We start from the raw sequence: 15,077 nt of genomic DNA, 5'->3' as shown, positions 1-15,077 counted from the left end.
GAAGCCCCTAGTACATCTTGAGGTGCCATCAAAGCTGATTCCCTGGCATCTACTCCTCACCCTAGGGCTTATAAGACACATGATACAACTATCTCAGAGAAAATATCCTTCTCAAGGGAAAAGAAAAAGCTTTCTAATCTCCAGGATCCAACTGTTTTATAGCTTGAACATAGGTGTTCTATATGATTCTTGGCCACCTACTTTGAAGATTTTTGCATCCTGAGCTAACATGTCATTTTCAGTTTTTTTATCAGCTAAAATTTCTTTTTTTAACATCTTGCTCTACTAAGTCATAAAATGAGCTTTTAAAAGAATGTTGCTTTACCTCCACATGAAACAGGCAAGCTCATTGTATATCATTCCTGATGTATACACTCTAGAATTTTATGAATAATGGAGAATGTCAGTATCCTTATTAGAATTTACATTTTGGATAGTAATAGCCTTATTCAAAACATTTGCTGTTTTACATCTTGTTGCCCATATTTTTCAATAGTATTTCTGTTGGGTTCTAGCAAAGCTAAGCCATAACCGAGAAGCTAATAAATGAGAGTATAGGACATGCAATGATTCATTTTTAAATAAGCTAAACATTAATCTTCAAATAGTTTAATTTCACTTTGAGACAGTACTTATCTTTTTCCCTTGTTATTTAATTAATTAAAAATATTTTATCTTGAAACTGACATGTGTCAAAATTAAATGCTGTACATAAAATGTTTGAAGAATTGCTATGTTATCTAATCAAAAGTGAAGATTGTTAACCGGGCCCCAACAGAAACCTATTAGCTAAATTTACAGGGTTGAAGGCAGAAGCAGTTCAATACTTAAAAATTTTTTATGTTCAATGTAGTTGATGTTTGTTTTTAATGTAAAAAGCACTAAATATGTTTCTGGCAGAACAAAAGGAACTTTTCCTATGGGTTTTAAAATGAGAGAGCAATATATCAAAGCAATATAAATTTTATAGCCTACCTAAGAGGACTCCATATTTTTATGGAATAACTTGAGACAGTTTCATTTCACCTTGCTAAAGTTAGATCCCCAGTTATGAACTTTAGATTCTTTCAGTTATTTAACCAAAAAATATTCAAAACTATTTAAAAGGAAACATTAAAAATAAAACCCTTAAAAGCTAGAACTCAGATACTCTAAGAAGCTTGTTCATAGTCATTCCATGTTTATAAATGTGACAGTTTTTTTCTTTTTCCTAACAACCATAATGTAATTTTGTATTATTTTTTCCTTATTTAACATGAAAACGAGGTATGGAATTACAAAAGTTAGATTACTTGAAATTTATCAAACCATGCTTCTGTTTTTAAGCACTTTGATTAGAAAAATAATAATTAGTTTATAATTTTAACTACAATAATTTTCAGTGGAATATTTAAACACCTTTTTTTGTATAGCATGAAAGGAATTTATTTCCCTTTCCTTAGGGAAGCCTAAAACAAGAGGGTTTCTCATACATGGGGATCCTGTACTTGCTTACTTTATATTGAGTATAGGCAGAAATGCTTTTATAAATCAGAGTGACCTTCTGACTCTATTTCATTAACTCATTTCATGGCTGAATAAGACATTCTCATCTAATGTGTGACCCTGGAAGTCTATTATTTAGGGGGAAAGACTCAGAATAAATAACTTCTCATTTAAAATCAAGTTATTGATGAAAGAAAATTGCCGCTCTTTTCTCAGTTAATACTTGAAATAAAGAAAATATAAACCCTTGGAAACCATGTGGACATCCCAATAAATTAAGTTTTGGTATAAGGCGCGCTGCTTAGTTTCATGGTGATTAATCTGCTCCTATTGCCTGCAGAACACATGCTGTCTAGTCATCAGAGGTGGAACAATTGCCTCGTTCATGGATGGGCTGGCTCCCCCGCCCGAGTGCTGATGTGCAGGTCCCATCTGGTCACTGTAATGGACTGTCAGGATGTTGTCAGACTGCTCAGACCTCGGCCAGAACTCTGACAAGAACTCTTTCTCTGTCTCCAGTTTTACAGGAAACTGTGTAGATCACGTTTCAATAATTTTCAAGTACTTATTCTAAATGCGAAGCTGTGCCAGGTGCTAAAGAGGGTAGAAAGGAAAAGTGATGTCCCTGGTCACTCAGTATCAGTGGTTACTTAACTTTAATGAGTCATATACTTGTTGAAGAAGATAATGGAGTCTGTGACTTGTATTCCTTACAAAATTTTGGAATCTATCCACAGTTGTAATTGCACCACAAATTCAAAATTACCAACCTATCTGTGGATTTCTTAAATTTCCTTTTAATTTGTATAATACAAAAGCTAATTCTGCAGATAATGCTAAGATAACAGTTGAAAGCACAGCATTAGCTGCTAACAAGTGATGCAGGAGAGACTTGAACTCCTGTCTTGCGAGTCCACTACAGTTCATTGCTCTTTATGCCAGGCAAAGGTCCCAAGCTTAATCTGCTTGCAGAAAGAAAGGGGCAGATGGATATGATAAACATGAGTGTATTGGAATTCAGAAGTAGGCAGTAGAAGAAAACTACATGTATTGGTAGAAGAGGCTTTGAGCTGAGTCCTAAAACAGGAAAGGGAAAGACAGTTCTTACCCAAGACTTACTTCATGAGGAAAGCTATGTGCCCAGATTAGACCCAAAACTTAAGAATTTAAACTTCCCCTCCTGTAACAGTTTCTATCCTAGCCAGTTTGAGTTCTATGAGCTTCACCGCTGGCCCTCCTGACTTTATATCCAACATTTTGTTCTTTCAGCTTAGGTCTCCTACCTCTCTTATGTCCTGGGAACCCAGACTCTGGAGTAGTCACTGCTCCCTTGATTGTTCGTATCCTTGTATTATACAGCATTTAGAACAGCATTTTCCCAACTTTTTTACAACCATTCAGAAACTTGACTCATGTTCTTTAACAGAGATGGCCACTTGAATTTTTAAGACTGAAATTTTGTCTTTAATTAGATTTTATGAACAAGTTGTAACTTCCTCTTGGTATTCCATTCAGTTCTTTTGACATCTCTAAATTAGGGCAAAGGGCATTTGACTGACCTTGCACTTGCTAACTTGAGTCAATTAAATTGCTTCTCCAAAGATGAAACAAACAGCAGATATAATTAGCATTTCCTTAGGATGTTGTTATAAGGCCTTATCATTATTTGAATGTTTCTGTAACTTGCCTAGGATTAAAGAATTAAAAATAAAGTGCCTGACATTTCACCTTACTAAGTGATAACTCTTAATAAGTTATATAGCTTATAAATGAAACTGTAATTGTTAGAAACATTGCATCATTTTACTGTGAGCTCCTCCTGCCTATTTGTATTCAAAGTGAAGTAAATATGCTTCAAAAAAAAAAGCAAATCATTTTGGATTTTGGAAAGAGATAAGCAAATATAATTTGCTTATGATTGTATACAGTTGTGCTCATTTCATGTACTAGCAAGGTAATGCTCAAAATCCTTCAAGCTAGGCTTCAGCAGTACATGAACCATGAACTTCCAGATGTACAAGGTGGATTTAGAAAAGGTAGAAGAAACAGAGATCAAATTGCCAACATCTGTTGTATTATATAAAAAGCAAGGGGATTCCAGAAAAACATCTACTTCTGCTTCATTGACTATACTAAAGCCTTTGACTGTGGATCACAACAAACTGTGGAAAATTCTTAAATAGATGGAAATACCAGACCACTTTACCAGACCACATGACCTGCCTGAGAAACCTGTATACAGGACAAGAAGCAACAGTTAGAACCAGACATGTTCCATGGAACATGGAACATGGATTGGTTCAAAATTGGGAAAGGAGTTCATCAAAGATGTATATTCTCGTCCTTCTTGTTTAACTTGTATGCAGAGTACATCATGCTAAATGCAAGACTGGATTAATCACAAATTGGAATCAAGATTGCAGGGAGAAATATCAACAACCTCACATATGCAGATGATAACCTTCTAATGGCAGAAAGCAAAGAGGAGTTAAAGAGCCTCTTGATGAGAGTGAAAGAAGAGAATGGAAAAGCTGGCCTAAAACTGAACATTCAAAAACTAATATCATGGCATCCAGTCCCATCACTTCATGGCAAATACATGGTGGAAAAGTAGAAACAGTGGCAGATTTTATTTTCTTGAGCTCCAAAATTACTGCAGACAGTGACTGCAGCCACAAACTTAAAAGACACTTGCTCCTTGGAAGAAAAGCTGTGACAAACCTAGACAACGTATTAAGAATTAGAGACAACACTTTGCTGACAAAGGTTCATCTACTCAAAGCTATGGTTTTTCCAGTAGTCATGTATGGATGTGAGAGTTGGACCATAAAGAAGGCTGTTGCTTTTGACCTGTGGTGTTGGAAAAGACTCTTGATATTCTCTTGAACAGCAAGGAGATCAAATCAGTCAATCCTAAAGGAAATCAACCCTAAATATTCATTGGAAGGACTGATGCTTGGAAAAATTGAGGGCAGGAGGAGAAGAGGGTAACAGGAGATAAGATAGTTGGTTGGCATCACTTACTCAATGGACATGAGTTTGAACAAACTGTGGGAGATAGTGAAGGACAGGAAGAGAGGGAAGCTTGGCATGCTGCAGTCCGTGGAATTGCAAAGTCGGACACAACTCTGTGACTGAACAACAAAGCAAATAAAATCAATGTAAGATTAATAGATCATAGGTTGTATTGTCTCTGTTCAGACTAGTAATCTATATTCTGTAAATCTGAAAGAAACAGATACATACCTGTTTGTACTCATTTTTTAAAGAAATATGTAACCCTTCACAAAGTTACATGTCATCCTTGTGCAGGGAGCATACTAATCTTTTCTATATCCTTCCAATTTTAGTATTTCAGTGTCAGGTGAACAACAAAGGGGCTCAGCCATACATATACATGTATTCATCTATTCCCCATCTCCTAACAACTCGATTATTTTCCCTCCTTAGTAAAAATTCTTAAGTCACTGCATAGCCTCTGTGCTAAATTGCTCCGTCATGTCCAACTCTGCAACCCCATGGATCGAGGCTCCTCTGTCCATAGGATTTTCCAGGCAAGAATACTGGAATAGGTTGACATGGTGCTGACAAAGTGAGCACTAAAATATGTCTATTTAGAAGTTAGTATCCAATCCTTTCAAGTGTTACAGGCAGAGATGAATCTTTTGGAAGTGATCAATTTCAATTATGAAATACTTTGAAGACAACATAAGCATACTAACATGGTAAGTCAGTAAATTGTTGAATTTGAAAACTAACTTATCAGACATACTTGTTTTAATACATTAACTCATAAATTATCATTTTCAAGTGGAGACATTTTATACAGTTATTTACTTCTCTTCTTTCCCATGTAGTTTTCTGTTATCGACTTGATCTCTAACATTAGCACTCAAATTAAAACCAATTTGCAACCCCTAATTATTTTGTAGTGATTTAATTAGTAGTTTCACCCTAGGTAATTATGTTGAGAAAAATTCTTGGGCTCATCTGGATCCACAGAAAAGATCTGTTTGATTTCTGATGTCTGCCCTGCACATGGATGGAAAGATCAGCCTTGTACATATTTGAGATCCTTCATGTGTAGGGTCCAAGGTCTGGAAGAGTACTCCCACCAAAATGAGAGCCTTAAGATCTGTGTCTGGTACATCATACAGTGTTAGTTAAGAACTAGTGTTCTGTGGGAGTATTTCTGAACAACTGAAAGAAGGCAGTTATGCAAGTAACATCTCAGCTTCTGGTATGCCTCTTCTTGATAAGTGAAAGAAAAATGCCTATGGTTAATTTTCTAAAGGAGTAATGAGAACCGCATCAACTTTTAGAAATAGGGTATGTGTTTTCTTTGCCTTGCATATGCAGCTCTAAATATGGTATGATGCTGGATGTGCAAAGCTCCAAAGTGCAAGAGAGTGTGTATGTCATTTTACTGTTAATAAATTCAGTGAAGGTAGTGAGAGTATTAATAATCACTGCCGTAAAACTTTCCCATTACCTAATGATCAAGAGAGCCTTTTATAGAGATTGTGGACTTTGTATCTTCAAGTATGAGGTGTGATTTTTGTCTGAGCATGAGGCAGTTTCAAAGTATACTACCTGGGCTACTGAAATAATCTCAAGATCTCAGGTACTTCCTGGGCTTTTGTGTAAACCATGCTGATACTTGAAATTATATGTGAAATATTCTATCTCCAATCAGAATTAAAATCTCTGTCTCTCCCTCTATGTGTCTGTGAGTCTTTCTGTCTGTAGCTCTTTTTTTCTTACAGTTTTGTCCCCTCTGTATCTCTCTACACACACACATACACACACACACATATCCAATTTGTCACATTATGTGCGCCACTTCAAAAGATAATTAAAAAACAAATACGTTACTTGAACATATTTCTGCCAACTCTCTGTATGTGTGGAAATTTTGTTTCTTTGGCTTTATTTTTAAATTGAATTGCGTGAAATTTTGCTGCTTTGTACTGGAGGAGGGCAGGGCAACCCACCCCAGTATTCTTGCCTGGAGAATCCCCATGGACAGAGGAGCCTGGCGGACTACATACAGTCCATGGGGTTGCAAAGAGTCGGACATGACTGAGTAACTGAGCACAGCACAGCACATTGTTTATCAACAAGGGATCAAAGGGAATATTAAAAAAAAAAAAAAAAAGAAACCTTATTCTAATGACTAGGTAGCAAGTAAAAGAAAATTTCACCATAAATGATAATTAAAATAATTGCTTTAAAATATTGGCACAACTTCAGTGATCTTTTTTCCTTTTAAGTAAATGTTTAGAGTCGGAAAGATAATCAGATATCTCCCAGATTGTTATTCTTAAAATAATTCTATTTGTAATTCCTAAATTCTTGACAGCAGTATGTCAAAATAAGCCAATATAATCTCAACAACTTTATTTTTATGGCTTGAATGTTTCCTTAAGAAGTAAAATTGTCTTTATGATACTATCTTAGAATTCCTGTGGAATAACAATAATGACCTAAGGATAATCTCTGTTTTTTAACAAGTTTTAGGCTTTATGGGATTGAAGGTGAATCATGAAAAGTGAGATAACATTTTGGGGAAAAATTCTGCTTTGTAAACAGACATCAGAAGATTTATTAATATTGTTTTTTGAAGTCCAACAAATTTTCAGTGCTTGAATATCTTTGTATAGCATTTATCCACTAATCAGAAACTCAGTTCTTGGAAGCTTGTCATTTTAGTATTAATTGCTTCATTTACTAGGGTGACATAATTCAGTTTAAAATTGTATGACTTAAAGTTAATAACTGAAAATGTACAACAAAACCATTTAAACATCTTTTAAAATTTGTGCCCCTTTACAAAGAGAAAAAAGAATCTTCAATTACTATTTTACTGGCAAGTCTTAAAGACACAATTAGAGCTGAAACTATTAAACTAAACTAAACTATTACATTAGAGTTGAAACTACAAGATCAAGTAATTTAAAACAATGGCTCCGAAGTCAGGACTGGTAGGGACTTTTTTCCCACATAGTGCTTCGAGGGCTCCCTGGGCATCCTGGCCCCATCCTCTGTGCTCCCTTCTCCCTAGGTTTATATCTCTGGTGGAAATGCCATTTCCCTGTTTACAGAACTGTCTTCCTGACTCATATCGTAGACCTCAGAGCCACACCTTACCAGGTATACAGAAGCCCTTTCATAGTTATGTGTTTAATGAACAAATAAGTAATGAACAGTAAGTAATCTGTGCTAACCTTGGAACTTTGATTTAGACTTCTAAAATGATAAAAAAAAAGATTGCTTTCACATTTTGTCAATCTTTAGATAACTCCTTTTTGAAGCTCCTATAAATACATTAAAAACCAATTTTAGAAGCATCATTTATCTCATAATTTACTTCAACTCAAGCACCCAGTACACTGGTTGAAGGTAAAGGAGAGAACCCAGTGATGTTCTTCTTTTTTTTTAAGTCACACTTAATATGAAAAAAGTCCTGTATTTCCTTTTTTTTTTTGTATAGTACTAATACCAGTAAGCTATTCAGGTCTGAACAAATCTACAAATGTTTATTCTAAATTTATCTCTGAAATATGATTAAATCTGACCATCATATAAAACAGAAAAGAGCAAGATCTGACATACTGAAAGGATTCAAAGAAATATTAATCTAGATTAGAGACCAAACAAAATGAGCTAGTGATTAAACAAGTTGACACATTGTGGATATGCATTCCATGTACCATTTATTTTTATTCCAATGATACAAAGTTATCCTTTGTAAAATCACTGTTACACAAAAGAATCAGCAAATATAGCTTTGCAGTATTGCAAGATGAAAGAATTCTTAAGATTGCACAAAGTGAATATATGTAACAATACTGAACTATATGCTTTAAATAACCAAGGTGATACATTTGATGTTATGCATATTTTATCACAATTAATAATAATAATCAGCAAGATAAAAGATGATATCTTGAGCTTATAAGTTCAAATATGAAGCAAAGATTCCATAAATTCAAGGTGTTATTTAAGGTGTTATTTTTAAAGGGGCAAGAAGTACACTCAGTTCAGTGTTTTTGCTGCCAGTGACTAAAAATAAAAATAAACAATAAAATAAAACAACTCGAAGAAACTCTCAAATTTCCTGATAGATACAGTGTTTTATTTTTGCTCTTTATATATTAATTGATTTAGGACTTCTTGATTTCACGTTGATGACAGATTGTTGTCTGTCATCTGGATTATGCATGGCCCATTTTGATTCATTTACTAATTTACATAATTAAAAACAGTTAAGAAATATACATCTGAAAACACACCATCCAGAACAAAAACTAAAATCTTTAATATCTTGTTTTGTTTTTTTTTACTGGTAATTTAATCATTTTCTTTTTACTAGTCTTGGATAATCATCTTTCTGAATCCCGTATTCATCACTCTTCTGCTTTTCTTTTTATGTATTTATTGTATGTACATACATACTTAAAAAGTGCCTTTTATTTTAGTTGTTTTCAATATTATTCTAAAGAGATTATGCTGTTGGTCATTTTGAAGAATATACTTTTTTCACTAATAATGAAATTGCTGAGGTCCATTCATACTGCTTTTCATTGCTGTAGTTCATTCATATTTTATTGCTGGCTGTGTTCAAAACCTCAGATATGCAGATGATACCACTCTAATGGCAGAAAACAAAGAGGAACTAAAGAGCCTCTTGATGAGGGTGAAGTAGGAGAGTGAAAATAAAAAAAGGCTTAAAACTAAATATTAAAAAAACTAAGATCATGGCATCTAGCACCATTACTTCATGGCGAACAGAGGGGGGAAGGTAGAAGTAGTGACAGATTTCCTCTTCTTGGGGTCTAAAATAACTGCAGATGGTGACTGCAGCCATGAAATCAGAAGACAATTGCTTCTTGGCAGGAAAGCTATGACAAACCTAGATAGTGTATTGAAAAGCAGAGCCATTACTCTGTCAACAAAGATCCAGATAATCAAGGCTATGATCTTCCCAGTGGTCATGTACAGTTGTGAGAGCTGAACCGCAAAGAAGGCAAAGTGCCAAAGAATTGATGCCTTCGAATTGTGGTGCCGGAGAAGACTCCCAAGAGTCTCTTGGACAGCAAGGAGATCAAACCAGCCAATCTTAAGGGAAATCAACCTTGACCAGTCATTGGAAGGGCTGATGATGAAGCTGAAGCTCCAGTATTTTGGTCATCTGGTGTGAACAGTTGACTCATTGGAAAAGTTCCCGATGCTGGGAAAGATTGAGGGCAGAAGAAGAGGGTGTCAGAGGATGAGGTGGCTGGATGGCATCATGGATGCAATGGACATGAACTTGGGCAAGCTTTGGGAGATAGTGAGGGACAGGGAGGCCTGGCGTGCTGGAGTCCACGGGGTTGCAAAGGGTTGGACACAACTTGGCATCTGAACAATTGTTCAAAATCACGTGCATGTGTTTTAAACCGTTTCTAGACAAACAGCATCTTTATGTCTTTATTGTGAGCCACATCCATGTTAGCTGGTCACCTGAGCCTGCTGCTAGATCAGCAACCATATCTGTGTACTCTCTTTGGTTAGATTTGTAGTTGTTAAAATATGCTCTAGGACTTCCCTGGTGGTCCAGTGGTTAAGACTCCGGGCTTCCAATGCAGAGGGCTTGGGTTCAATCCGTTGTCAGGGAACTAAGATCCCACATGCCATGCTATGTGGCCAGAATTTCTTTTTTTTTAATGCTGTAAACAAACAACCTTGCTTCATTTAAAAATCACAGTAATTACATCATATAGATCTATTCAAAGAATGTAAGTGCTATTCTATGTTCTCTTTGTTCAGAAACTTAAAACCCTAATATTTGACTATGAATATAACATCATATAAACATTAGTGACTTCTAAATCATTTGTTCAATTCCAGGTTTAACAAGTCTCTTTCAATGTATTCCCTCAGGATATTTTCCTTTTTTCTCACCTATTAAAATATTTTCTGCTAACACTGGTGAGAAACATAATAAAAATTTGTCAGGAACTCTTGGAACATATAAGCTACTCAGAGCTTGACTTTCTTGTTTCTTCTTGCCTATAGCTTAACAAAGAGCAATTCTTTCTGTAAGCTAATGGAGTATTACAACAGTTTTAGGCTTTATTTTGAAAAACTTCCTGGAAGAACTTCTAAAGTTCATTAAAAATAAGACAAATTATTTGTGGTAAATTCAGGACTGTTCAAGCTGATTAAAAGTGATCAATCAAGGAGCCTACTGCCTTTGTCTGTATGCATTTGCCCAAATAATATTTATTATGTAGTGTTTGAGACCGCCCCCCACCCCTCCCAGTTCAAGGCACAGACTTTGGGTCATGCTTTGGCTCTGTTGCAAACCAGTCTGATGGCCCTCGACTTGTTGTTTAATGACTATATGAAGAAATTTTCTGACCCAAAAATGGTGAGAGTAAGCATAGCTATTTTAAAGGTTACTGAAAGATTTAAATAAGATAATGCTTATCATCCTATTTTAATGTTTAACTAAATGAAAGATGTGTCTCAGCTCTATATGTGTTAAATATTATGAACAATTTCACACTGGTCTTTGACTTGAAGTGATAACTTATGCTTGTGACAGAGAGCTGTTTCTCACACCTCACTGAATGTTTATAGTGCACTACTGCTCTGAGCAAACAGAGAAAAAACAGGCTAAAAAGAATCTCTTACCTAAAGCAAATGCTAACCTGAAGTTCTGTTGAAGTCACAATAAGAAGTTATACCACATGATTTATCGATTATTAAATACATTTCAAAATAAATTATAATATTGACAGATAGAAATGGATGTTTCTGCCAGATTTTTCTTATACTCTTTTTAGAATGATTTTAGAAAATATTTAAATCTCAAAATTCTTAAATCATAGCTAACAATATGCTTTTGGCTTGATACCCACTCTTTAATTTCACACCCTTTCCTAATTAGAATCGTAGGGTGTTTTAAATATTCAGATTCTAACACACCTTGAAATGTTTTACAGATTTATTGGCCTGCTGCAAAGGAACGGGTGGAATTGTGTAAATTAGCTGGGAAAGATGCCAATGTAAGTATGAGACTTTAAAAAATATCTTTGTTAAACTGGTACTGATATGATAGCAAATATTTATATTAAATTTTATTGAATGAATGACATTAGTGTATTATTTTTACAACCACACTAATAGTCTATGTAAAGATTAATATGGTATAAAATAGTTCTACTTTGCCAAAATGAATGACATTATTCTCAGAAATGTAGAAATACTACACTTTCTAAAGTGTTACTTCTGATTGTATTTTCTTCACAAAAAAATACCAAAAATACATTTAAAATATTTAAAAATAAACTATTAGGAAATACTATATTTCTAGAATTGTGTATTTTTATCTAATCTGTGTATTTTTTGAATGCACACAAAATCATCAGTTGTTGTAGCATTACAAACACACACTTGATATTTAATTTTGGGTGAAATTAAACTTATAACTATAAGAATTCTTTCAAAAGTAGGCATTATAGAGATACTAAGAAAGATCAGTTGTCCTGCTTGCTCCGTCCAATTGTGTTGCCTGTTTAATCTCCTGTGATGCTAAGGCTTTGACCACCTCTTCTCATCTGAAAGTTCTAATTCAGGTCAGATTATCTGTATTCTGCCCTGACTTCTTGCATTGTATGATAGGGAGAATTGCTCTTCTTTGGAAAAATAAGTCACCCCCTGAATATAACTCAAGATGACAAAGTTCCAACTTCGGGCAAAAGCATGGACATCATGAGGCTTCCTTTGTATCATCCTGGAATGTTTCCCCTCACCACTATAACCCAGGAATATTAAGCTGAGCAGTGCCCTTATATTTAATAACAGCAAATAGTTTGTGTTGTATGAAAGCACAACTAGATTTAAAAATTCTCACTTTAATATTGTGCTAAAGGTAAAGCAACATGACATGTTGCTTAGTAAATTTAAGGGGAAGCTTAGAAGCCTACCAATCCAAAGTGAAAAATGAAAGTGAAAGTCACTCAGTTGTGTCCAACTCTTTGCGACCCCATGGACTGTAGCCCACTGGGCTCCTCTGTCTATGAAATTCTCCAGGCAAGAATACCGGAGTGGGTTGCCATTTCCTTCTCCAGGGGATCTTTCCGACCCAGGGACTGAACCCAGGTCTCCTACACAGGAGGCAGATTCTTTACCATCTGAACCAGCAAGGACGCCTCATAACAACTGATTTATTCATTCATTTGTTCATTCATTTACTCAACAAGTATTTATTAAGAGCCTAAATATGTATAGTTATATTCTTGAGTTATATTGATCCATATAGCCAATTATGGACCAAAAATATTTCAAAAAAGAAATTCCAGACAGTCTCAAAAAACAAACTTGAATTTACTGCCTTCTGGCAACTTTTATATAGTGTTTACATTGTATTTACAATTGTTTATATTGTATTTACAATTGTTTATGTATCATTTACATAGTGCTAAGTATTATAAGTAATATAGAGATAAAGTATATGGGAAGATATATAGAGGTTTTTCTGCCATTTTATATAAAGGACTTGAGCATCTTCAGATTTTTATATCTGTCAGGGTTTTGGAGCCAATTTTCTGAGGATACTGAGGGACGATTGTCCTGCAAAACAAAATAATCAAAACGAAAGAAACTTTTGGTTATGCCTGATTTTGTATTCAATTAGTGTTAAATGTGATCTTTTCAGGCACCTAATGTTAGCAGAAATATGTCAGGGAGTATTCGTTTCAAATGCAACAGGAAAACATTTTTATATTTATTTTACTAGATATGAAAGAGATTAATTTAGAATATATTCTTCCTCTCATGTCTCTAATTTCTTCACCCTGTTCAGTGTCAGGTACCCTGGGAGCAGGTGCCCAGGTCTGAAAAAGCAACAGTACTTTTTTGAACTCATGGGGAAAATAGATGCTTTGGTTATGGTTTTTCAAAATTATTTTGTTGCATAACAATAGAAGCTTATCATAAACAGTGTGAACATTTTAATGTTTTATATTTCACTAGTATTGAGTGTCTGATGAAGAGGCAAGAAGGAAAAGGCTGTTTTAAATGTACTGCAATGAAATAGTGTCAGTTTTCCCATGGAATAGATGAGGGATAAGCTCTCAAGGTCAGACAATCAGTGAAGGTTTTAATTGTGTCAGTGTTCTCATTTCAGTATGTTCACTAATTTCAGTTATATAGTAACTCAGTTGCCTCTCTTATTAAGTTAAAGAGTGATAAACGTTTTTGAAGGTAGTGTCCTAGACAGCACATAAGAACCAGTAAATGGAATCTGTTCTTCCAATTCAATTGTATTTGAGAGCTGATAGTCACCTCTAACACCTGTTAACCTAAGATTAGAGGTTTGGGGAGCTTTTCTCTTTTTACTGAAGTCTGTAAAGTTTGCTGTTGAAGTATGTAGGAATAATAAAAGTGTCTGTCTCCTTTTTTAATTTGTCCCTTTAAAATAATATTATATTTTAGAGTTACTAAGAATAGGTAACATATTTATAGTACTTACCATGTTCCAGGAACTGCTTTCAATGCTTTATACCTATAATCTTGATTAATCCTTAAAACAATATGTTAGATTTTATTATTATTCCTCATTTTCCAAATGAGAAGACTGAAACCAGAACAATTAACTGACTTGCCCAATATTACGTATTCAGTAAATAGTGAAGCCAGGAATTAAATCAAGAAGGCTTGCCCCACAATCTGTGCTCTTATGAAATACTACAGTCTACACATAAAGATTTAAGTTTTATGTGTAAGGTCTACAAACTGAATCCCTCAAACCATTTCTCTCTTCACTATCACCATAACACAGATCCTCATTTTACATCATTACATAGATTTTGGTCCACAGAAAACTGAGACTAGTCTGTGGTTTTATTATCATCTCTTACAACCTTTGGCGTTACCCACACTCTCCCTTCTCTAGTAATTTTTACCTATTTCCCAAGAGTGTATTGAGAATTAACAAGTGTTTAGAAAGACTGTCCCTTTACACAAAGGTACTATATAACTGAAAAATAGTGAATTATTTACCATAATGAAAGTTAGCTAGTTGGTGTGCTGAGGAGGTGGAAGAACAGGATACAAAAGAGAGCTAGTCCTCTTGCTTGAGTACAGTCCGCAATTTTAATCCAGGGAAGGAAGAGGCGACAGGACGCTATTTGGTCTATTTTGTTTCTGTTTAGAATATTATTCAACAGAAAGTCACTAAAGAAATGGCTGGTCCTGCAAAGAAAAGAGGGGTAAACAGCTCAGTCCTGACAAAAGAATGAATGGCGTGTGGGCAGCCTGGGCTGTTCGTCAGCTTAACTATCAGAGCACACAACCTTGTCAATAGAGACACTGCAAAGAGTTAAAGGATCTTCCGTCTCTAAAGTTCTCTGATTACATTTATCTTCCGTTTTAAAGAACATCTAAAAGTACAACAAAGTGTTCGTTGCAGAAAGTTTGAAAACTATATAGATTCATCTGTAAATATTTCTTTCCCCATGAACATTACCCAGAGATAGCTGGTGACATTTTGATGTTTATTCTTCTATCTTATCTATTTACTATTTTTCAGAATGAAATCA

The 15,077-nt window shown here is 34.8% G+C and overlaps 1 protein-coding gene and 1 non-coding gene across 2 annotated transcripts in view; one reads left to right on the top strand and one right to left on the bottom strand.

The window, feature by feature from the left end:
- Window positions 1-15,077, top strand: part of SEMA3D (semaphorin 3D) — a 230,541-nt gene that overhangs the window by 117,397 nt on the left and 98,067 nt on the right. Inside the window, exon 5 of the mRNA XM_027539842.1 lies at window positions 11,478-11,540. Within this exon, the coding sequence (XP_027395643.1) occupies window positions 11,478-11,540 (63 nt within the window). The remainder of the gene's footprint in view (window positions 1-11,477; window positions 11,541-15,077) is intronic.
- Window positions 4,753-4,857, bottom strand: LOC113891973. The gene has a single exon (XR_003510945.1). It is a non-coding gene; the product is annotated as a U6 spliceosomal RNA (small nuclear RNA).

This window comes from Bos indicus x Bos taurus, chromosome 4, assembly GCF_003369695.1.
Source record: "Bos indicus x Bos taurus breed Angus x Brahman F1 hybrid chromosome 4, Bos_hybrid_MaternalHap_v2.0, whole genome shotgun sequence".
NCBI classification, from domain to species: domain Eukaryota; kingdom Metazoa; phylum Chordata; class Mammalia; order Artiodactyla; family Bovidae; genus Bos; species Bos indicus x Bos taurus.
The sequence above is the reverse complement of the archived record's forward strand: the minus strand, read 5'-3'. Positions and strand labels throughout refer to the sequence as shown.